At 36.6% G+C, this 25,928-nt stretch overlaps 2 protein-coding genes across 2 annotated transcripts in view; one reads left to right on the forward strand and one right to left on the reverse strand.

The window, feature by feature from the left end:
• The window catches only part of zbtb41 (zinc finger and BTB domain containing 41), a 12,463-nt gene extending 3,611 nt beyond the window's left edge, over positions 1 to 8,852 (reverse strand). The window contains exons 1-10 of the mRNA XM_016537416.1: positions 8,800 to 8,852; positions 8,481 to 8,658; positions 6,165 to 7,321; positions 4,689 to 4,896; positions 3,035 to 3,104; positions 2,766 to 2,913; positions 2,541 to 2,670; positions 2,337 to 2,432; positions 887 to 993; positions 165 to 270 (exon numbers count right to left, since the gene is read on the reverse strand). Coding sequence (XP_016392902.1) covers positions 165 to 270; positions 887 to 993; positions 2,337 to 2,432; positions 2,541 to 2,670; positions 2,766 to 2,913; positions 3,035 to 3,104; positions 4,689 to 4,896; positions 6,165 to 7,290 — 1,991 coding nt within the window. The 5' untranslated portion in view covers positions 7,291 to 7,321; positions 8,481 to 8,658; positions 8,800 to 8,852. The remainder of the gene's footprint in view (positions 1 to 164; positions 271 to 886; positions 994 to 2,336; positions 2,433 to 2,540; positions 2,671 to 2,765; positions 2,914 to 3,034; positions 3,105 to 4,688; positions 4,897 to 6,164; positions 7,322 to 8,480; positions 8,659 to 8,799) is intronic.
• A 3,066-nt stretch (positions 8,853 to 11,918) lies between these two features.
• Positions 11,919 to 24,483, forward strand: LOC107727546 (protein crumbs homolog 1-like). Its single transcript, XM_016537437.1, is given in 9 exon segments — positions 11,919 to 12,090; positions 13,484 to 14,419; positions 16,363 to 16,913; positions 18,268 to 18,433; positions 19,848 to 20,467; positions 20,470 to 20,753; positions 21,124 to 21,165; positions 23,762 to 23,884; positions 24,108 to 24,483. Coding segments are annotated over 9 exon segments (3,030 nt in total). The 5' UTR covers positions 11,919 to 12,041; the 3' UTR covers positions 24,367 to 24,483.
• Positions 24,484 to 25,928: the final 1,445 nt, after the last annotated feature.

The following is a 25,928-nucleotide window of genomic DNA, read 5'->3' on the forward strand; positions in this document are numbered from 1 at the left end:
GCTATCAAAATAGGGGCAAGACCCTTTTGGGGTAGGGGCGTGTTTGTTTTGGTGATTTAAAATATCAACATTGGCTACCAGAAATCACTTACCCCACCTTTAATGCAGACCCAGAATTTGACAAATTTGTTCAGAATTTGTTTCTGAAATTGATTTTGATATACCTTCGCCAGATCTTCTCTCCCAGGTGAATGCTTTTATAATGGACAGTCAGGTGATCGGCACGTCGGAAGCATTTTCCACACTCTTCACACTGGTGCGCTCTCTCCCCTACACAAAAAACATGTTACAAGACTTATCATACATGCACTTGGATGCACTTTTAAAGTACATGCTAATTAGTCATGAAGCATCATGACTAATTAGCATGAGTCAGGAAGCATCTCATATGGAGAGTCTAATAGTGAACTAATAACTTTCCCCTACAGGTATAGTCCACCCAAAAATGACAATTTTAGTAGTCAAAATTTTGGTTCCCATTGACTTTCATTATATTTTTGACCATACAATGAAAGTCAATGGAAACCAGTTTGATTACCAACATTCTTCAAAATATCTTTTTTTTATTTTGTGTTCCACAGACGAAGTCATACAGGTTTGGAACAACATGATGGTGAGTAGATGATGTCAGAATTTACACTTTTGGGTGAACTATTCCATTAAATTGAAGTTTTAAAACAGTGGGCCATCCATCGAGACATTTAAGGCATGACAGAAGTGCTCCTGACACAATGGCTGCCAAACAGTAGACTGTAAAATTATGCAACCTGAATTAACTTATATGATATAGTATGTTAAAATGCAATTTTTTACAATTTATAAATGGGGTTTCTGAGACAACCAATCAAATCTTACTTCAATCTTGAATCAAAAAAAAAAAAATCACCTGTGTGAATTTTTTTGTGTTTCTTAAGATGATCGTGGCGGATGAACGTTTTGCCGCATTCGTCACATTCATAGCGTTTGTCCTCATGATGAACACGAAGGTGAAGCCTGAAAAAAAAAAAAGAGACAAAATCCAGCAACGGCACTGGTAATAAATAACACTATCACATGACATGTTCTGACCAATTACTTTTAATCTTGTTCAAATGTTTGGTGTTAGTACTTTTTTTTAATACTTATATTTGAATATACTTATATTGATCAAGACTGGGTTAAACAAACAGTAAAGACATCTATGTTGTTACAAAACGTCTTTATTTCAAATTAATGCACAAAAAAATAAGCAAGAAAAAATATTGAATGATTTCTGAAGGATCTTGTGACTTTGCAACACAAATGACATTTTAAAACATTCAAATAGTAAACAGTTATTTTAAGTTGTAATCATGTTTACAATATTACAGTTTTTACTGTATTTTTGATCAAATAAATGCAGCTTTGGTAAGCAGAAGAGATTATAATGTAAACAAAAAAATTCAAATGTATTTCAAGAAAAACACAACTAGTGAAGTTGTGTATACTGTTGATTTAAGTGCTCTCAGAATGTATTTTTTGCATATAAACCACGTTCCATCCTAATATACGGTAGTTAAACACTCTCACAGACCTGTATGAGCTTCCGTGACGGAAACTTTGTCCGCAGATGCTGCACAGGTGAGGTTTTTCCCCGCTATGGATCCTCAGATGCTCCCTGAGGGTTGTCCTGAAAATATCTTCAAATATTAGCCGCTTGTATTTGAACAAAACATCCAACCATTACTGCATTCGCACACAGTTTTGGTAACATCACTGCCTAACAGCAGCTTCATACCTCTCTCGAACTGATTTGCCGCACAGAGAGCAGGTCCATTTCCTCTTCCCCCCGTGTGTGCACTCTATGTGACGTTTGCGGTTGCCCGTGTCATTAAACTGACGACCACAGATGTCACAAGGGAAGGGTCCTGGATATTGGACATTTTGTCAACATTAAAGCAATGCTCAATACAAGTTCAACTTGTCTTGTTCATTAACAAAAGAGGTTTTGGTAAAGCTTTACCTAAATGGAATTTTTCTTGGTGCTTCAACCGGGCAAATCGTGACTTAAAGTAGTCGTCACAGTAGGCACACTTGAAGGGTTTGTCCTGTGAATGTAAGATCATGTGCTCCTCCAGATGGGGGCGACGACTGAAGGTCTTGTGACAGATCTAACAGGGAAGAAATGATAGAAGCAACTGTAAAACAGAATTTCATGTCGACTTTAAGGCATATTGTGCCCATTTGCTTGTAGTGCATCAAGAAAAACACAACTAGTGAAGTTGTGTATATTGTTGATTTAAGTGCTCTCAGAATGTATTTTTTGCATATAAACCACGTTCCATCCTAATATACGGTAGTTCAACACTCTCACAGACCTGTATGAGCTTCCGTGACGGAAACTTTGTCCGCAGATGCTGCACAGGTGAGGTTTTTCCCCGCTATGGATCCTCAGATGCTCCCTGAGGGTTGTCCTGAAAATATCTTCAAATATTAGCAGCTTGTATTTGAACAAAACATCCAACCATTACTGCATTCGCACACAGTTTTGGTAACATCACTGCCTAAAAGCAGCTTCTTACCTCTCTCGAACCGATTTGCCACACAGAAAGCAGGTCCATTTCCTCTTCCCCCCGTGTGTGCACTCTATGTGACGTTTGCGGTTGCCCGTGTCATTAAACTGACGACCACAGATGTCACAAGGGAAGGGTCCTGGATATTGGACATTTTGTCAACATTAAAGCAATGCTCAATACAAGTTCAACTTGTCTTGTTCATTAACAAAAGAGGTTTTGGTAAAGCTTTACCTAAATGGAATTTTTCTTGGTGCTTCAACCGGGCAAATCGTGACTTAAAGTAGTCATCACAGTAGGCACACTTGAAGGGTTTGTCCTGTGAATGTAAGATCATGTGCTCCTCCAGATGGGGGCGACGACTGAAGGTCTTGTGACAGATCTAACAGGGAAGAAATGATAGAAGCAACTGTAAAACAGAATTTCATGTCGACTTTAAGGCATATTGTGCCCATTTGCTTGTAGTGCATCAAATAAATCAAATAACAAGGCAAGTAACTCACGTCACATTTCCAGCCTTCACTCTTCTTCTTCTTCTGAGAGAGAAACTCCTGGAGGTGGTCGGGATGAAATCTGTTGGCAGACAATGTGTTGGACGAAACATTTCATTACCAAAACAACAGCTCTGAAAGTGTATTGGAAACTGCAGCAAGTGACTCTGTTAATGTTTTTCCAATAGATGGCTACAGGAACATGCCAAAACTGAATAGGAAACATAATGTAAACAAAACAGAAGAACGGACCCGGTTGACATTTCCAGGAATCTCAGAAGCAGATCGGAGTGAATGCTACGCATTTTTCGTGATCCCATTGGCTCCAATAGCATATACTATATAATATACAGAAATTGAATATGGCTGTCAGAACGGAGAACCCTGTTACTCCCTTAACCGTAGTATTAGAAACGCCGCTGCAGCAGTGTTAACTCGTTTTTTTGTAATTTAATGTAACACAAAGTACAGCTTAATAAATGTAGATTACATTTGAAAAAATTTAAATATAAACATTTTTTAGAATTTTTTACTAAATTTACAATGTTAATAACTGTAGAAACTCCTAATCACAGTCTGTGAAAATGTTCCTGCCATCTCTTAAAGGGATAGCTCACTAAAATATATAAAATACTGCCATAATGAACTTATCCTAATGTCATTGCAAACCTAAATGACTTTCATATGTGGAACACAAAACAGTTTCAGTTCCAAATAACTTCTATTGTATAGTCCAAAAATATCATTTTGGAGAAACTAAACTGTTTGGCTACATATGTTATAAACCAGACATTTCTTGAAATTATTTTGCCGATTTAAGTCACATCTCTCACCTCTCCAAAATTGACAGAAAACCAAAAATGATATTTTACACAAAGAAATTGAAGACCATTAGGATTTTGTTTTTTACATTATTTGACGCTTATGGACACACATGCCCAAAATCTCAATGGTAATGTTTTTATGTTGTACTTTTTGCTGATTATTAAAGCTGGGGGCGCACTGCATTCCCTTCACATCCAGTGAGGCTGGCTACACTGCCGTGAAACTTCTTGATAACATTATGTACGGTGGAAACAGGAACATCGAGTTCTCTGGAGATGCTCTTGTAGCCTTGGGAGTGTCCATGCCTGGCTATAATATTGTGTCTGACCTCCTGAGATAATTCTTTGTTTTTCTTTCTTTTGTCGATGCTCATTGCGGTACATACAAAGCAGGCGAATGAGTCATTTTCTCTATTCAAACTGGCTCAATATATGATTGGAGATGGAACAGGAGAGTTCAATTCCAAAGTACACAACAATCGCTTGCTTGAAATGGAACCATTTTTAACTACTTCTAGAAGCTGCTGTTTTATATTGTCCGAGCCATTCTAGGATTTCTCTGTGGTGCTATCTAAGGTTTAAGTAATAGCGGCCTATTCAAAAGGTATAGAAAATTTGAAATATATAAGCACAGCACACATTTTTTTTTCATCATGCTATTGAGAAACAAGCTCATGAAATTAACATTGCAATGCAAAAGCAATCTTAATAAATAAAATAGGCTTGATTTTCTAAATGCAGAATTATATTTTCATAATTCTTTCTTTTGATTTCTGTGGAATATGAGCTGGATATGCTCTGGACAGGTTTGGTGAAGCTCACCGACAGGGATCCCCACTCACCTCTTGACATGTCTGCTGAGAGTCTTCTTGCTGGCATGAAGCTTGTTGCAGAAGGGGCACTTGTGCTCTTTCCTCTGGACGGGCGAATTACTGTCGTGTTTCTTCTTGTGCACAGTGAGGTTTGATTTGGTGGAGTAGCACTGGAGACAGATGTCACACTGGAAAGGTTTTTCTCCGGTATGTACTCTGGTGTGACTCTCATATTTACCTACAAAATGAGGAAAAAGAAAAGCAATGACTCGGACAGAGACAACTGTAACTGTACAATTTACAGATTACAGCAACATGCATTCATTTTGCTGTTATTGTTTTCTATAATAATAAAAGACTATGCCAAACTGCTCAATAAGGTTTTCTTCAAGAATGCAATTATTTTCATGTTTTTTTGCTTCTTTATGATATCAGAACAGTTGTAAAACTGTGACTATACTGCCCAAAATTCATTTTAATAATAGAAGTGGTGTATTCAAAAGCTTGGGATCAGTAAGATTTTTTGGTTTATTTTATTTCATTATTTATTTATTTGGAAAAAATACTTTTATTTAGCAAGAGCACATTAAATTAATAATACTATAGTTTTTACATAGTTACAGATGGCTTCCATTTCAAATAAATGCTGTTCTTTTAAACTTTATATTCATTAAACACTCATGAAAAAATATATCATGGTTTCGATACAACTATTAAGCAGCACAACTGTTTTTGAAACAACTGTTTCAAAATTTTATAATAGTAAAAAGTGTTTCTTGAGCAGCAAATCATATTAAAATGATTTCTGAGGGATCTTGTGACACTGAGGACTGGAGCAATGACGTTAAAAAATTCAGCTTTGCATCACAGGAATAAATTATATTTTAAAATATATTATTACTTTTTAATATTACTTAAACATATCATAAACATGTCTTTTTAGGCAAGAACCAGACATGGGTGTCATGTAGGCTAAAACATTTTTTTTTAATGGGACTGAATTTGTATTTAACGTGATTACAATTGAATAAAAACATTAGAAATTGATAATTATATAACGTTTCCTTTCCACGGTTATTCAAAGAGCGAATAAATTATATATAGAAAGTGACATTATCACTAACACTGATCTATCGCGAGTTTAACGAGCCGATCTTAATTTAATGCCGCTATCGACACTGTCTATTCATATTCACTTTGTTAGCAACAGACATAATAGATTTAATTTGTTTGTGCAGGGGCATTTTTGTCCAATTTAGTGGCATTTTTAGTGGCCCAAGTCCCCGTTGCCAGGGGAAGACTAAGCCTTACACACGCTCCGCCTATGAGCACTGGTGAGCATTAGAGACTTTAAAATAAATAAATACATAAATAAATAAATAAAAACCAACCCCAAGCTTTTGAATGGTGGTAAACGTTGTTATTAATATACTTCTTAAATAAAAAATAAAAAGAGGATCATCATGTCCCTGATCCATCCATCAGTCTTTACATCACAGCTCTCACCTATGCGATCAAAGGTCTTCTCACATTTGGGACACTTGAGAGTCTTTTTGTTAGTGCTCTGGATAATAACAGGTGCCAGTCCTTCAGGAAACACGTGACCTGTGACCTCCGTGGCTTGGCTGTGCTCCTCAACAGCACGGCTGGACGTCGGTTCGTTCTCCTCCTGGGCTTCAGTCTGCTCTACAGCCTTACTGCGCTCGGCCACATGTTCCTCCTCTTGGTTCTCACCGTCTTCACATTCTGCCTCCTCGACCGTTTCTTCTCGCCCCTCTTTACTACATTGCTCTTCCTGCTCATTCTGTTGCTCCTCCTCACTTTCATCATCCTCTTCCTCCTCCTCAAAAGCAGCGGCATCATCCTTTAGAGTTTTTTGACCAGGTTTTCCAGACAGGACGCTCTCCCGGCTCTCAAATTTAGCAGGGGTCCTCCTCTGACGGGCGGATCGGCGTGTAGTGACCGCAGATGTGCTTGCCATGTTTTGCTCTTCCTCAACTTGGCAACCAGCGCTGTGCGTCTTAGCCAGGTGATTCTCCAGAGACTTCTTATAGCAGAAGGTACGACTGCAAAAAAAGCATTGAGCTCCCGCTGAAGTCTGGGCATCGGGAACCTGCAGAACATCACTTTCTTCATCAACATGGGCTGGTGTCGTCCGCTTTGCTAAAAGGTTTACCGCTTCCATCATGTCCAGAAAACAGGCAGCCTCCGCCAAAGCAGGAATCTGGCTTTCTGAAACGTCAAATTCAGACGTGTACAGGAAGTTGAGCAAATGTCCAAAGGTGGAGACCTCAGTGTTATCAATGGTAACACGCTGCAGTTCAGGGTTTTCGCTGAATTTGGCATGAAAATAGCCACTGCCAAAAGCCAAAACCACCTTGTGGGCACGATACATCTTCTCACAGACCGTGACGGTTATGTCACAGAATGACGGCAGCTTCTGTCGGTCTTCGTTTAAGAACTTCAAGAAGCAGCTATCAGTTTGAAATAATCTCAGATGCATCTTTTCCTGTGAAGAGTCTTTAATGGCATCACACGCCGCTGGCCCCTCAGATGCGGTTGTCCCCTGTGTTTCTTTGCTGCTGATGTCCTTCCCTTTTGTCTGCTGAGGTGGATTGACTTTCTTCTTCATGTTTAGGGTTGTTAACAACACAAAAATTCCACTGAAAAAGAGTCAGTGAAATAACACATTATACAAACATTGATTATTCAGTAGTGACGTGAAACTGAGAATTATTTTCCATCAGTCTGTTCAACATGTTATTGTATTATGTCTGCTTCTTCTATTGTCGTGTCTTTGATTTTGTTTTCAGTTTTAACAATCGTAATGTTAACGCTGTTGAATAAAAATGTGTACTACTGTCATGTAGTTTATTATAAATATCGATAAATCTAGTCATTCCGCTGCTTTAAGAATGAATTGGGAATACATAACGGTTTCATGCAGACTATTGTCTCCATCTACTGAAGAAAATCGGAGAGTTTATAGTGCTGACAAAACCAAATGTTGCATCCCATACATGTATTCATTTCATTTTGTTTTTGTGGTGTTACTACTACTAATACAAGCATCTTAAATGAGGGAAATTATCTAAAAATCCCAAACAACTTTTAAAGAGGACCTTCAGCATGAAGGCTGACTCTGATATCATCTTTTTTGTTTTTCCTATGTATCTGATGCAGCTGACAAAAATTAGGGACACTTTTTGTGAAACTGAAGATATATGTACATATTCGTTTAATCAAGATATAGTACAAATGTTTATTTCAAAAATGCATATTATTATGATTTATTTAAGTTTAAAATATAGCGTCAAAACTTTGATAAAACAAGGTGTAAATACAAATAAATGTCACATTTGTGTTAAGTACATCCTAATAGACTCTAGCTCATTTTAAAGGCTAAATATTTCTTTACAAAACGATAAAAACAACAATACTGGCTTAAATTTGGACTAAATGATTAATGCTCTGTCATTTGTTAAGTCATAATAATTTCATTGAGTCACACGCATGAACTTAGTGACATGCAGCCTGTAACTTCAGACAGAAAGAAGAATTGACAGTCCCATATATGACGACGTTTTGCTTGCAGTTTTGCAACAAACACATAACAACATGATCAACATTGTTCACACGATTCAAAAACCTAGCGCCCTGCGAACGAGGACAATGCAAATCTGAAGTGAACTACCCCTTGCGGCCCCCCATTATGTCATGCGCCCACAGGGCCCCTCCACAACAGGAGTGCGTTGACAAACGACCCTAAAATGGCCCATGGCAAACTGCAAACAGCGACTTATTTTCCAGTTCCAGTCTTACCTTTGAATAGATCAAACATGCGGTGGTGTTTTGAAGAGGTCACTTATTTAGCCTTTGTATACAAATAACAAAATACACGTTTTTTCGGATTATAAGCGCATTGTGTCCTTTTGCCATCGTCCAGGGATCCGACGTCTCTACAAGCTGTTTAGTCATTGGCTAAGAGCGAAACGTCTTCCTGTTTCATAGGTTAAAATATATAGCTTATTCGTCCTCCGAAAATAGCATTTATGTAACCTGAAATTTAATTTAAGTTAATAGTGTATATGTTTTAGTTTATAAAAAACAACAACATCAATAACAACAACAATAAACGTACCACGACGTCGTCCAGATGAAGCATAGCATTGTGGGTAATGTAGTTGGCTGGTGTGTTCGCGCGTTGTAGTACGCAACTTTCCCGCCCGAAATATCCCGTTCCAGAACTATTCTTTTTTTTTTCTCCACACACAGGATATTTGTTGCATTTGTAGCAGCAGGTAAAGGTGTTTTCACTTACTGTCATCTACAAGCTAACAACAATGAGAATATCCAACACTGAGTCTGTAAATGGTTTATTTTTATTGCGCAGTACCAATAACATCACCCCTGAACCCTTTGTAGGAAAATTATGAATACTTGCACACTTACTGTGGTGGTCCTGAATTGTAGGGTAGAGAGGGGGAAAACGCCCCCCTTAAGGAATGCGTAATTTTTTCCTGTGAAACAAAAGTTAAATGTGTTTAGAAAAGTTGTCATAGTTTTAGTGACAGTGACATAAATTATAAACCAAGTAGGCTATGAAAAATGACCAGAGTTTTCATGCTATTAGATTTTTAACAAAAATTAAATTTGTAGCCTATCAAGGGGGCGTTTTGCCCCCCAGTCTTACAAAGCTATTTGCTTTATACACTTACAGCAAAATCAGAGTACAGGCAGTTTTAGCTTAAAATCATAAAGAATATAATCAATAATAATGAATTGCAAAATTATAGTCTAATAGCCTATTTGAAAAATGTTGTTAGCTGATGCTAACTGGCTAAGCTAACTAGCTACCTGATGCTAACTTGAGGTAATTTTTAATTATAAAGTCCAAATATTTTTATTCAACCAACTAGTTAGAATACATCTGATGGAAAAACAAAAGATTTGATGTTCAGAACAGAATAACTACAGTAATTGCCCATTGCCCCCTGGGTGCGTTTTACCCCACGGACTATGTTTGAGAAAAAAAATTATGTCATTCTGAAAATATAATTAGATTTTTATAAAATAACACATACTCCCTATCTACAGGCCCTACTGTTCTCATATCATATATAACTGTGATGTTCTACAAAACAACAAGCTTTAAAACACTTTTTTTCTTACTGATGAAAATTAGCCTAAGATCATTTACTGTGAAATCCGTTTTCTCTCTGGTACATCACCAGTGTAAGCTTCATGGTGAAAACTTCTACATCACTCTTGTCAACAGTCCATAGTTACAATAAAAATGTATCTTGACTTTATCATGTGATTATTTTGGGAAAAACAGTAGGGGGTGGGGGGCGTTTTCCTCCACTCTACCCCTAATCTGACTAAGTTTGGACCGACTCTATAGCTCTATACCACCAGTTTAAAAATGCATTGAAAAATGTTGTTAGCTGATGCTAACTGGCTAAGCTAACTAGCTACCTGATGCTAACTTGAGGTAATTTTTAATTATAAAGTCCAAATATTTTTATTCAACCAACTAGTTAGAATACATCTGATGGAAAAACAAAAGATTTGATGTTCAGAACAGAATAACTACAGTAATTGCCCATTGCCCCCTGGGTGCGTTTTACCCCACGGACTATGTTTGAGAAAAAAAATTATGTCATTCTGAAAATATAATTAGATTTTTATAAAATAACACATACTCCCTATCTACAGGCCCTACTGTTCTCATATCATATATAACTGTGATGTTCTACAAAACAACAAGCTTTAAAACACTTTTTTTCTTACTGATGAAAATTAGCCTAAGATCATTTACTGTGAAATCCGTTTTCTCTCTGGTACATCACCAGTGTAAGCTTCATGGTGAAAACTTCTACATCACTCTTGTCAACAGTCCATAGTTACAATAAAAATGTATCTTGACTTTATCATGTGATTATTTTGGGAAAAACAGTAGGGGGTGGGGGGCGTTTTCCTCCACTCTACCCCTAATCTGACTAAGTTTGGACCGACTCTATAGCTCTATACCACCAGTTTAAAAATTCACTTTTCTTTCAGTTATAACTTTTGAACCCTTTGTCCTTAAAATAAATTTAGTTCATGTTCTCATGCTAATCTTACATTAAGACTTGCATTAAGCCCTTTACAGTATAGCCGCAATTTTGATATGTATAATACTGTATGAATACTGTATTTTGATTATTTTTGCTAATTCTCTTTCAAAGTGTGTACAGTTCTCAACAAATTTGGCTCAGATGACCATTAGACTGAATCAACTGAGATGACTCTGTTCAAAAGTTACAGTAGGCTAACACAAAGTTAGTGATGTTGACCCGAAATTGGATGAAAGGCTGTACCTCAGTAACACTTCGATCTATTGAAACGAAACTTGGTAGGCTTCATTAGCTCTATGATCTGAGGGTACCTGCCAAATTTGGTGACAGACCACCTATAGGCCATGAAATCTGAAAAACGGCTATGTTTGCTCATAACTTGTAAAATGCTTGTCAGAAATGCACTCTTAAAAATAAGGGTTCTTTATTGGCATCAGTGGTTCCACAAAGAACCTTTACCATCCATGGAACCTTTTCATTCCACAAAAGGTTCTTTACAGTCGAAAAAAGGTTCTTTAGATTATTAAAATGTTCTTCATACTAAGAAAAAATGGTTTTTTTAAGAAATGTTCACTGGAAGGTTCTTTGGGGAACCAAAACTGGTTCTTCTATGGTATCACTGAAAACCCCTTTTTGGAACCTTTATTTTTAAGAGTGTGTGAACGCGGTGTCTGTGAGTCTGTGAGACATTTTTTATCCAGAATTTGATGAATTTCCTGCACGTCGTTTTGAAATTTGTTGTAAATATCAATATAATTTTCATTGTTTTTACATACCTGCACAAAATTAGGTATGAATCATTGACAATATCAATGATTCATACCTAATTCTAACATTCCAAAGGCTTTTTACCAAAATGCTTATATCTGTTTTCTTGCTGTAGTTTATTCTGATTCTGTTTATTCTTCACTATTCCTCACATTTAAAAAAAAATCTAAATAGTGGATTATGCCTTTATAGTAGAGTTCTACTGTCTAAGAATTGCTAATAACTTATGTAATTTCAGAGCTGCATACGGTCCATAAGGTGAGGATGCGTGAGCTCTCTCAGATTAGCCGTGGCTCCTGTCCCTGGCCTCACACCAGTTCATTAGACATGTAAGTGCATTACCATAATCCCAAGGGTTGCGGTGAACCCACTGAGAAGTCAGTCCATCCTAAACACAGATGAATAAGGAAGAGCCAAGGAAGTCTGTGAGGGTTATGGTGTTTTACAAAGCTGGTTTTAGGTCTCCTGCCTGTTTAGTCTGTTTATAACTAAAATCATGTCAAGAGCGGGCATTTCTTTCTGGATTGTCCTGTTGCTCTATGCAGGTAACAATTTCATAAGTTTTATCTTGTGACATAATTATGGCTTACATTAGAAACTTGTTTGTGCTTTTTGTAGGAGGTTATTGTTAGTAGTCCTGTTAATGGCTTTGATGAAACTACTTGTAGCCTATGAATGCATATTGCTCATGTGATTTTAATAGTATTGGAGAGTATGTGATTGCAGTGCTTCTATTAAAGCAAATCATCATATTTTGCCCAAAATTTGAAGTTCATGAAGCACGAAATCTGTAAAAAAAATTTTTAAAAATCAGTTGAGAAACCAGAGTTAACTTGGTATATATACTTAATAGTATTCTTAACAGTATACTTACTGTTGTGTTTACTGACTTAGTTAAAGTTGATCTGTGATTTCATTGGACTTATATAAACACAAAAATAATATTGTTTGTACATGCAAGTTCAATCATTTTAAATTAAGCTGATTAAGATAATTAAAATAAGCGAATATATTATGTAATCATGATTTAGAACTGTTATAATTTTTGGGCCAACTGAAAAAAGTTATAGGTACACCAAAATAAAATGTATATTCTAATTTAATTATACTATAAAAAAAATTTTTTCAAAGTTATAAATAAACCAAAGATTGAAATGCATTTTACAATAAAAATACAGTCTTTCTACTTCAAAATTTGATGTTTAATTCAATGTGTTACTTGCCTTTTTTCAGAATTATTTGTGAATTTTACTAAAAATTTCTGAGTGAAAATGTTCTAAGTAAATCTTAAACCCGAGTGTTCCCATACTTAGCCCAAAAACTAATTATTCAGCTGCATCATCAGTGAGCAAACTATATGATCAGTAGCCAGTTAGTTAGACCCTCACCAACAAACTTAACATTGTAAACACAACCTGTTTAATATTTTAAGTTGCTATGTTAAGTTTAAGAACATACCAAATACTATTTAATTATTGTTGTTTTTTTTCATACATTTCATTTAAATTGTTATAATCAAAAACATATGTAATTGAAAAAAAAAAACTGATTTCATAATTTATTCATCCTCATGTTGTTCCAAACCAGCATTCAGACTTCTTTCTTTTGTAAAACACAAAAGATGATAGTTTGAAAAATGTCTCTATGTTTTTTGTCCATACTCCATACAGTGAACGTCAGTAGAGTCCAGTGTTATTTTGGACCTCACTGACTTTCATTGTATGGACAAAAACAATTGGGAATTTTAGTGTGTGTGTGTGTGTGTGTTCCACAATAGAAAGTAACACAATTTTGGAACGGCATGAGGATGAGCAAATTATGGCAGAATTTTCATTTTTGTGTGAATGTGATATCTCAGACAGATATAAAAAAAATTAACTAGTTTTTGTCAATGATGTTCACGACACTTTAAAACGTCTTGTTTCTTCTCTGCCTCAGGAGTCTGCAGTGAGGAGAATATCGATGGATGCGATATGAACGGTGGCATGTGCGAGAACCAGGATGGACAATACAAATGTTACTGTTCCCAAACGAGCTATAATGGACACCTCTATGGAGGGCCGTACTGCACGGTAGTGCTGCTTGGCTGTGAACGTCACTGGTGCCAGAACGGTGCCACTTGCTATCCGTACCTAGACAAAGGACGGCATCGATACAGCTGCATCTGCCCTGAGGGTTTCACTGGAACGAAATGCCAGACGTCCACCACCTTCTCTTTTGAAGAAAGAGGATTCATGCTGGTCCAAACCAACCTCACTAATGCTTTGGACCCTTTGAATGTCACTCTAAGTTTCCGCACGTTGCAGGCAGCGGCCGTTCTGCTCCAGTGCCAAGTTGAAGATCAGCTTCTTACGCTGGAGTTAGTGGATGGAAGGCTACGGCATTCATTGCAGAGAGCAATGAAAGCTGAAAGTGTTCTTCTAGAGCTCCCGTTGATCGTTTCTGATGGCTTTTGGCACACGGTCAAGGCCTCGCTGCGCAACAACATGCTCAGGCTGAGTCTTACAGACCCGTCTTGCCTTGAGGACACGTGTCGTATGGAAGTACAGATCGATCAAGCAGAGTCCGAACTGGGTTCAGGTCTGTCTGAGTTGACTGGGATCCAGAATCTCTACATAGGTGGAAGAGGAGAGCAAGAGACTGCTTCAGGCTTTCTGGGATGTATGAGGGATGTGTGGTTGGATTCACGCGTAGTGGTGCCCGGATTGGGGCCGAGGACTCCCGCTAATCAATTTAATGTGAAACAGGGCTGCAGTGACTGGGACCGCTGCAGGGAAAACCCATGCCAGAACAGAGGCAGGTGTGTCAAGACTGGATGGAGGAGCTTTAGCTGCGAATGCCATCGGCCTTATGAGGGCGAGCACTGTTTAGATGGTATGATCGCTCTTACATTATACTACTTGGGTTAGTTTGCATAGAACAGAATTTGATTTAAACACGTAAAGGGATAGTTCACCCAAAAATGACAATTCTGTCGTCATTTATTCACCCTCAAGTGGTTCCAAACCTGTATGAGTTTCTTTCTTCTGTTGAACACACAAGACATTTTTTTAAAGAATGTTGGTAAGTTGCATCATTGACTTCCATAATATTTTTTTTTCCGTTTTTGGGTGAACTATCTATTTAAAGGTGGGGTAAGCGATTTCTGGTAGCCAATGTTGACATTTGAAATCACCAAAACAACACGCCCCTTACTGCTGATTGGCTACAAGTTTGTTTTGCTATTCGGCCCGAATCAGTTTTCTAAAGCGTTTTTGAAAAATCTCTTACCCCACCTTTAAGTCACATTTAAACATTTCTGAAATGTCATTGCAGTAGATTTAGAATATCGAAACGCGTGTGATCTGCAAACAAATTCTGCTGCCTTTTAAATAAAATGTTCTAAAGAGGGGTTTCACAGTGATATCATAGAAGAACCATTTTTGGTTCCCCAAAGAACCTTTCCGTGACAGTTCTTAAACTAACCATTTTTTTTAGTGCGTAGAATATTTTAAAAATCTAAAGAACCCCTTTTCCACTAAAAAGAACAATAGAAAGATTCCATGGATGTTAAAGGTTCACAGATGGTTTTATATGCTATTTAAAGTAGCCTATTTCTGATTAAACCAAGATAAAATTTTTAATAATTTAGAATGAACATTCATCTTTGGTCACCATTATCTCTACAATAACGTCATTGATAAAACTGCTTAGCAGGGAATCTAAATGTAGCGCCCATCGGAGGGTCAAATTTAGTGCCAAGACACAGAATGAGATTAGAGTGCTAAAGAAAACAGGCATCCACAAACACTCAGACATACTCTCATGCAAAAGCAAACGGACTGCAAAGGGAAGGTTAAACCGGCCGCACCTGAACTGTGGATTAAAGAAACGTGATATTAACAGGTGTATTTAATCCTTGATCCTGCCAAGAAAGTAACCACCAGTGATTTATCTGCTCAGTGACAGAGAGCAAAACTAATTTTGTTAGGAATGGGTGGACAGCACAACACATTTATTGAATTATTATTATTACAACGACATGTTATTGTATGTTATTACATCAAGAACAACAATAATAGATATTTGTAATATAACATAAAATAATAATGATGATGATAAAACATTCAATTTTGTTATATTTGACTTTGTTACATTTTATTTTGTTATTTATTTATTTTTTATTATTATTACTAATAATAATATTTTGAATAATATTAAAAATTGTATCTATATTTGGAAACATTCTATTTTGTTTGATATTATTATATGAATGATTACATTATTTACAATGTTCACAATTCAGAAATAATAATGCTGGACGTGAACCATATCTTTCTTTCTTTTTTGTAATTTGCTAAACGTTCTAAATATGTTTAATATGTTTAAATATTGAAACTTAAAATGTGATGAATTTTCATATATTATGAATTATACAAATGCTATTTTGTTTGATATTATTACTGCTATTACTACTACTACTACTACTACTACTACTATTAATAATAATAATGATAAACTCTATATTTAGAAATACTCCATTTTGTTATATTTGACTTTGTCACATTATAATTGCACACATTTTGTTGTTGATAATACTATTCGTAATATTCCAAATATTTAGAATGCATATTATGTTTTTATTGTAGTAGTATATACATTTTTGTTGATTTAAGTAATAAAAAGCAGAAAAAATCACTAAAAACATTTTGCATATCACGCGCATATACACTACAGCAATCGCAGAAACAATCTTGTTGGTAAAAAAAAAAAACAATCTTGTGCATATTCTTTATTGTACCTTTCTCTAACACTGCTGTTCACTTCTGTATTATCAGAGTATGTGACTGCCAGGTTTGGAAGTGAAGATCTGGAGGGCTACGCTGTGTTCACAGTAGAAGACAATCCAGGCGACAGTAACGCCGTGTCCATGTTCGTTCTCACGCGCCGCTCACAGGGCTTGCTCCTGGTCCTCTCCAACACAACCAGTCAGTATCTGCGTGTCTGGTTAGAGGATGGAAAGGTCAAAGTTCAAATCAACAACTTTGAAAGCCTGCTAGGAAGTGAAACGGTCAGCGATGGTCACTTTCACCTCATAACTGTGCTTGTGGAGCCAGAATCCCTGTCCCTGTTTATGTCTGCTAAGAGCCAAGGCCGCGTCCCCATCCGCAGTGTGCTGGTCCAGGCTGGAGATGCGGTGTATGTGGGGGGTTTACCGGGCCGCCGTGCATCGCTAGCCTTCGGCAGCTACTTTAAGGGCTGCATCCAAGATCTCCGTATGAACAGCAGACACCTGCAGTTCTACCCCGTCAGTGTCCCGGTGAGCTCCTACCGGCTCCAGAGCTCGACGAAAGTCACGCGCGGCTGCACTGGCGACGACTCCTGCAGCGTAAGCTACATTTACAGATCCATCATTACAGCATTGATACAAAGTTTGGTTCAGTTTGCAGCTTGTTCTGGCCAACAAATGCCTAACTTACAGGAAAGGCTGGTCTGATTGACATGAGAAATGACCAGTCATAGTTTATTTTGCTTTTAGTTCACAGCAGAAACAATTAACAGATTTAGCAACTTATCAGCAACAATATTTGAATATTTCAAATCTATTATTAATGATTTGATGAATATTCAAATATTATGAATGATTACATCATTTACAGTGTTCACAATTTTGGAATGCTTCACTTGAAGCATACCTTTTTTGCAATTAGCTAAATTTTATATAGCCTATATAAATAAATATATAAACATTTTATATATATAAATATATTAAACTTCATGTTAAACTTCATTATTCATATTTATAATATATTCATATATATATATATATATATAAACTTCAAATTATGAAAAATGATAAATATTCATATATTATTAATGATTACATCATTCACAATGTTTACAATTCAGGAATAATAACGCTTGGCTTGAGCCATATAAAGAATTTGTGTGCATTTGTACCTTTTCAGAAAATTTCTAAATATTCTAAATATGTTCTAAATACTCTAAATATTTTAATATACTACATTCATATTATGAATTATTAGAAAAATATTCATATATTATTTATGATCACGACATTTACAGTGTTCACAATTCTGTAATAATAATGCTTGACTTGAGGAATAGCTTTTTGCAGTTTGATAAACTTTCTCATTTTGTTTATTAATATGTTTTGTAAACTTCAAATGTTATGAAAAAGATAAATATTCATATATTATGAATGATTACATAATTCGCATTGTTCACAATTTTGGAATAATAATGCTTGACTTGAACCATACAATTTTTTCCCAATTTGCTAAACTTTACAATATTTTGTAAACTTCAAAAATTATGAAAAAATTATGCATTATTAATGATCACATCATTCACAATGTTCACAATTCTGGAATTATAATGCTTGACTTCGACCAAACGTTTGTAGACATGTTGTTAAGCTTTCTAAATATGATTAATCTAAGTATTTTGAAAACATAAGAAATTATGAAAAATATAATAAATCTCCATACATTATGAATTATTACATCATTCACAATGTTCATAATTCAGGGAGTGCTTCCAGACCCTTTGGCTATTTGAAACAGACCCCAGCAGTTTAAGAAGCACTGCCAAATAACAAAATAATATTATGTGAAATTGAAGGGCAGTAGAGTCTTCTTCAAGATTTAAAGGCGAATGAATCTTTATTGTTTAAAATGACAATATGTACTGTGATGAGTGATGGTGAGTATCTGTTGTAGAATAATCCCTGCTTGAATGGAGGTGTGTGTTACTCCATGTGGGATGATTTCACGTGCAGCTGCCCACCCAATACAGCGGGACAGCGCTGTGAGGAGGTCAGGTGGTGCGAGCTGTCCCCATGTCCGTCCACTGCCGCGTGTCAAGCCCACGCTCAGGGCTTTGAATGTCAGTATGAACATGTTGTCCTTATCTGAACTATGAATACTTTTCTAATTGAAAGCGGTAAAGAAAAGGTTGATGACGTCTCAGCATTAATACATCTGTGGTACCTATCCAGAGTTCAGTTATATAATTGATAATTGTCATGTGTAGCTATACTGGGGATTTATGAAAGCTTGAAAGATTATCCTTTGTTGGATTTGCCACGCCATATGTGCTTGTCCTGAGACACATTTGAGCGTGTTAATGGCATAAACATATGTTGCAGGGAAGAAATTGAATATGGTGTTCAGAGGCTACACTTTGAAAGTAAAAAAAGACAAAAAAAGGCTGTTTATTCATGCTTGGCTTGCTAAAACGGATTTAAGATCTTATGAATCCTGTTTGTTTTAATCATCTTTGAGATGACTTGTGGAACATTCCTGTGAATAAGCATAACTAGAAGTATTTTGAACTATAGAATTTTACTATTACTATTTATGGTTACACTTTATTTTGATAGTCCACTTTAGACATTCTACTAACTATAAGTAAGTTTGTAGCTACATGTCAACTACATGTCAAGTAATTCTAATTAATTAGCAACTACATGTCTACTAACTCTCAGAGTACTGTTAGGTTAGGTTTAGGGTTAGTAGAATAAGTTGACATATACTTGCAAAGTTTCTGATAGTCAGTATGTTGTATGTAGTGAACCCATCAAAATAAAGTGTTAGAAGATATTAAGCAGACAGTCAACTAATACTCTAATGACTGCAAGTTGACATGTAGTTGCAAAGCTAATGTCTAAAGTGGACTATCAAAATAAAGTGTTACCCTATTTACTATTAGGATTTTTATTCATTTATTTATTTATACATACTGTACATACATGCAAACTGAGGGAAATTTGAAAGCCATTACTTAATTTTAACTTGAATCATATAGAAAATGTATGCTATAATAGTTCAACAAAGTACTGAACAGGATTATTTTAGTTAACCAAACTACAAAATAAAACAATAATAAAAGATTAAATAAACAAAATAGGCCTATATGTTAACTGAAATAAAATAAAATATCTCTAAAATAAAATAAAACAAACTTTTTTTCAGCCAGATGCAAAGGCAACATTTCTCATTTTAATTTAGTTGAACTTGATGTGCTAAAAAACAAACAAAAAAAAAAATACAAAAATAAACTTAAACTTAAAACTTTAACTTAAAATGAAACTGTAACTACACAAAACATTGCCAAAACAGCAGTTTAATCCAATGTTAAAGTAAACTTTTACATAAAAAGTGTGAAACACTGTGAAGGCAAATAAGATATGTAGTTGCTTATGGAAGCAACTTCTGAATCGGCTGAGGATTCTGTTTATATACTGTATGTGAAAAAAATTACTAGAGCACTGATGATTTTTTTCCTGTCCGCTTTGCAGGTTTGGTCAATGTTAGCCTCCGCAGCGACAGCCACATAATCACCTATCGTGGCAATGGAAAAATACGGCGATACCTCAGCAGCATTTCAATACATTTCCGTACCAGGCACCAGAATGCAACTCTACTGCATGCTGAGCGCGATTCTCAGTTCATTACCATTTCCATTCACGATGGGCACATAGTTTTAGAGCTGCAGGGAGAAAAACGAACCTCCTATGTGTATATCCACAGCCTGGACCTGGTGAATGATGGTCAGTGGCACAGGGCAGACTTCAGCATGGACAGCCCAGTCCTCCAGTCATCCAAATGGAGAATAGTTCTGGACGAGCACTGGGAGAAACCCTCCGTCTCCTTCACAGCCTCAGGAGATCTGGATTTCCTCCGAGAAGATGTGGACATCATCTTAGGAGGCTTGGGACCCGATTCGGAGGGTAACTTCGCTGGCTGTCTCGGTTTGGTGGAGATCGGAGGCCTTGCATTACCATATTACAGTGACATGGAGATGAACCAGCCCAGACCCCAGGAAGAGCGGTTTCTGAGGACTTCTGGGACTCCCTACTTCGGCTGCTGGGGATCTAATGTCTGTGAGCCTGACCCTTGCAAGAATGGAGGGTTTGTGAAGATCTGTTCGACCTTTTCAAGTGCCATTGCCCATCTGATTGGGATGGCCAGCGTTGTGAATTCACTGTAGATGACTGTGCATCAAACCCATGTGTTCACGGAGCCTGCAGAGCGATCTCAGCTGGATTCGAGTGCTCGTGTGATGCAGGCTACACCGGCCGGCGCTGTGAAACGGAGGTGGACGTATGCGCCCACCACAAGTGCAGCAATGGAGGAACGTGCCTAAGAGGATTGAAACGCTATTCATGTCTCTGTCCAAGAAACACGACGGGCCCTTTCTGCAGGTGAATATGTTTCCCATGCTCATTACTCACTCTTAAAAATAAAGGTTCTTTAATGGCATCGATGGTTCCATGAAGAACCTAGAACATCCAAGGAACCTTTCAAACGCAGAAAAGTTTCTTTATAGTGGAAAAAGGTTCTTTAGATTTTTAAAATGTTCCTCAAAATAGTTCATTTAAGAACTGTTCACTGAAAGATTCTTTGGGAAACCAAAAATGGTTCTTCTATGGCATCACTGCAAAAACACCCTTTTGGGGTCTTTATTTTTAAGAGTGCTGCAATGCGTCTCGACAGATGAAGTCTTCAGCAATATTCTGTTAGATATGCATGCATGCATGTAATGTTTCGTTAATGGTTTGTTTGTTTTTTCAGGGAGAGAGTTCCAGAACTTCCATGGTATATCGACAGGTTTCCGTGAGTTTGATTTCTGAAAATAAATATTAATTATCAGTTCGGGGGCTAGAATGGGATTCTTGGAGGTCTGGGAAAAAAGCATATTACACGTTACATGTACTTACTATAGTAATAAGTTAAGGGATAATGTACATCCAGCCATTAGTTATTGCAGAATAAACCCCAACATGGTGATTGCAAGTAAATAATTACGAAATATTACTTATCACACAAGTAAATAATTACGAAATATTACTTATCACACAAGTAAATAATTAGACATGAAATATTGATTTAAATGTAAAAATATTTTATTAGTTCTTTAAACGCAAAGCTTCCAAAAAAGAAATACAAACGGCCTTGAGCACAGACAAACAAACAAGTTCAGACAAGACGGACATTTATGGCATAATGTACAGTCGAATCACTAATTGCACAGCTTTTCACCTCATAAATAAAGATGAGGACACAATAAAATGTTATTTGAGAAGAAGGCGTTTTAAAATACCTGTTTATTACCTTAAAATTGATTATAGCATGCAAAACAGTTGTTCCGGCAGCAAGATGAACACCAATATTTCCACATTAATATTATTTCGCATTAATATTACGAATAATAATATTACTGCAGGTCTACTATTAAAACTGAAGCCCTTCGATTTCATTTTACTGTAAATACAGTCGATAAATACTCAAATATCCAGATGAGGATATTTGACAAATTGTAAACTTTTTCAGTCTTTTTACAAACATAAAATTATCCCATGCAACTCATTCCATAGTCCAAGTGTTCTGAAGGCATTCGGTAGGATTTCCCGAGAAACTAATCGAAAATTAAATCTATTATTAAGCGAAAATCTCCAGTCATCGCATTTGTGCATTTATATGAGCGCGCAGCTGTTCAAGAAATCAACAGATACGGCTGTGATTGGCTACATTGCTCAACGCTGCAAGTATGATATTTCGCCAATATCAGATGGGGCCCCCTGATTCCCCAGGGCCTTAAAGGGTTAGTTCACCCCAAAATGTGCGCAAAGAAAACGAAAATGACGACTTTATTCAACAATTCTTCTCCCCCGAGTTACGTCTTCCGCCATTCAATGCATACGCTCGCTTTCCCCTAAGTGTAAACAACGCTGATTACGCCGATTACATTCATGCGCGCGCTTTCCTCTCTAACGTAAACAACGCCGATTACGTTCTTGGGTACTCTCCAAAATGGCAGAAGACGTAACTCGGGGGAGAAGAATTGTTAAATAAATTATGTAATTTTTGTTTTCTTTGTGCTCAAAAAGTATTCTCGTAGCTTCGCAAAACTGAAGTTGAGTGAAGTTGTCACATGGACTGTTTTACCGATGTCCTTACTATGTTTCTGTCTGGGAACATTCCAGTTGCGTTGCTGTCTATGGGAGGGTCAGACAGCTCTTATATTCCATCAAAAATATCTTAATTTGTGTTCCGAAGACGAACGGAGGTCTTACGGGTTTTGAACGACAAGTAATTAATGACAGAATTTTCATTTTGGGGTGAACTAACCCTTTAAGCGGCCACTTACCTGGCTTAAATGTTAAGTCCGCCCCTGGTTATTGGGGAATAACACACCTCAGAATGTCACGACCGACCAATCAGAATCAAGTATTCCAAAGAGTTGTGTAGCAACATTAAATTATGCATAATTCGAATCAACTAACCCTAAACCAAACCCTTACCCTAGCCTTAAAGTGTTAGTTCACACAAAAATGAAAATTCTGTCATTAATTACTCACCCTCATGTCGTTTCAAACCCGTAAGACATTCGTTCATCTGTGGTTCAACTGTAAAGTTATGAAGCTACGAGAATACTTTTTTGCGCAAAGAAAACTAAAATAACGACTTTATTCCACATTTTCGTCTCTACTACGTCACTTGTGGACGCGCGCATTCACGACAGTATCATGACCTTGAACGTGTTAGTTACCTTGCTGTCTATGGGAGGGTCAGAGAGCCCTAAGATTTCATCAAAAATATCTTAAATTGTGTTCCGAAGATGAACGAAGGTCTTACGGGTTTGGAACAACACGAGGGTGAGTAATTAATGACAGAATTTTCATTTTGGGGTGAACTAACCCTTTAGTAAGTTAATTAATATGAATCATCAAAAACACTTACCACTAAAAAACACCTACCAAACCTTCATTTTTACTTATTCATTGTGCTTTTAAAAGATCTGAAATTAGATTAATCACAACTATTTTATTCTATTATGATGCTATTTTAATTCTTTCTTTTGGTTTTAGTACAGTGACAATATAAAAGGCAAGGGGGCAATATATTGTTGTTCCTATAACTCTTATTACTCTTTTTCTGTAACAGTATCAATATTTAAGTGTATATCCCTCGTGGGATAGTAAACAGTCCATCAGATGTGCACTTCAGTATCTAACTGTTACTGTGAATTCGGACATACTACTCTTTTCACATACTTCACATGTTTCTTGCTTATAGTATCTTATGCTATATGTTGAGGTTTGCTGTTCAGAATCATTACTTTTTGCTTGATTATGCTTTAGAAATGAGAAGAGGTGTTCATAGAACAGGTTTATACTAAGTGTTATCCTTTTATCACATTTTTCTCTAGATTCCCTAAACTTCCTGTGTCTTTCTGCGGGAACGAGAGATGGAACTACAGCTGCTTCAATGGTGGGAATTGCTCTTCTGTAGAGGATAATTGTGACTGTCTACCTGGATTCACTGGACAGCGGTAAGAATATGAACCTGCAGAGGATAAATTGTGTGATATCATAGTAAACATACATGAAAATCTTTCAGAAATCATTCTAATATTCTGTTTGGTTGCTTATGAAACATTATTATTAAAAAAGTTTGTGCTGCTTAAACTTTTTGTGGAAGCCATGAACATTTGCTGAATAGAGAGCTTCATCGTGTGAATCTCTCCATCTAAAATGACCGATTTTCTTTGAAAGGTGCGAGATGGAGCTGGATGAATGTGCATCTGACCCCTGCCTTAATGGAGGCTTCTGCTGCAACCTGATCAACAGGTTCCAGTGTGTGTGTGAGATGAGCTTTGCAGGTGATCACTGTCAGATCGACGTCAGCGACTTCTACGTCTATGTGTTCCTGCTCCTGTGGCAGAACATCTTCCAGCTGTTGTCATACCTCATTTTGCGTTTAGATGATGATCCAGAGGTTGAGTGGAACGCAGCCAATGATGACTATGACTAAAAACCGTTCCTTCTCAAACACTCTGAGGAAGATGTGGGCTGATGTTGAATGGACACAATACGCAAAAGGCCTTTAAATATTATTAAAGGGTTAGTTCACCCAAAAATTCTGTCATTAATTACTCATGTTGTTCGAAACCCGTAAGACCTTCGTTCATCTTCGGAACACAATTTAAGATATTTTTGATGAAATCTGAGGGCTCTCTGACCCTCCCATAGACAGCAAGGTAACTACCACGTTCAAGGTCCAGAAAAGTACCAAGATGATCGACAAAGTAGTCCGTGTGACATCAGTGGTTCAACTGTAAAGTTACGAAGCTACGAGAATACTTTTTTGCGAAAAGAAAACAAAAATAACGACTTTATTCCACATTTTCGTCTCGTGATGACATCATCACGCCGGATCTGGGTCAGCGCCGCCACACGCTTGCGTCATGATACTGTCGTGAGCGCGCGTCCACAAGTGAAAATGTGGAATAAAGTCGTTATTTTTGTTTTCTTTGCGCAAAAAAGTATTTTCGTAGCTTCGTAACTTTACAGTTGAACCACTGATGTCACACGGACTACTTTGTCGATCATCTTGGTACTTTTCTGGACCTTGAACGTGGTAGTTACCTTGCTGTCTATGGGAGGGTCAGAGAGCCCTTAGATTTCATAAAAAATATCTTAAATTGTGTCCCAACGATGAACGAAGGTCTTACGGGTTTTGAACAACACAAGGTTGAGTAATTAATGACAGAATTTTCATTTGTGGGTGAACTAACCCTTTAATGTGTTCCGAAGATGAACGAAGGTCTTACGGGTTTGGAACAACACGAGGGTGAGTAATTAATGACAGAATTTTCATTTTTGGGTGAACTAACCCTTTAAAGGTCAATATGGGAAGTCGCAACCCTTGGTTTTTGGACAAAATGTAGTTCAAGAATCATTCAATGAGAAAACCAATATGTGATCGGCTGTTTGCTAATGGAGCACTATAAACAGCAGCTTCTGAATAATAATTCAGAGAAAACATTTGAGAATAATATTGATCAGATCTGTACACATTATAACATCTGACAGTGAAAGGCTTTTCGTGTGCCTTCCTTTTCCTCATAAATATCTATGTTTGAAAATGTTCTCAAAATGTTTCTCATAACTTCTCAAAGTTCTACAAACAAAAAAAAGTGGTAAATCATAATATGTATGAAGCCCAATGTTATAACATACTGTCATATTCTAATGGTAAGAAAAGCAATGTGTTTTCACATCATTAAATGTTTCTTCCTTTTTTCCTCTGTCAATATTTAATCCTGGACATTTATCCCTCAATGATCGAGTGACTGCTCCAGCTTTCCATTATCAAACCCATAAAGCAGATTTCTTTTGCAAATCTTTAAACTATTCGCAAAAATTAGAGCATCGAAATAAATATACTTTTAAAGAAATATTTTTGAAACCAATACGGTAATATTTTTTTGTATCCAGCAACTGTATATATTTTTAGTTTGTTTCAAAATGAATGAATGGCCGTTATCTGAACGAAAACTGAATGAATTTTGTTTTGTTGCTGAGATCAGAATA

The sequence above is a fragment of the Sinocyclocheilus rhinocerous genome, unplaced genomic scaffold, assembly GCF_001515625.1.
Source record: "Sinocyclocheilus rhinocerous isolate Xijiao unplaced genomic scaffold, SAMN03320098_v1.1 scaffold306, whole genome shotgun sequence".
NCBI classification, from domain to species: Eukaryota; Metazoa; Chordata; class Actinopteri; order Cypriniformes; family Cyprinidae; genus Sinocyclocheilus; species Sinocyclocheilus rhinocerous.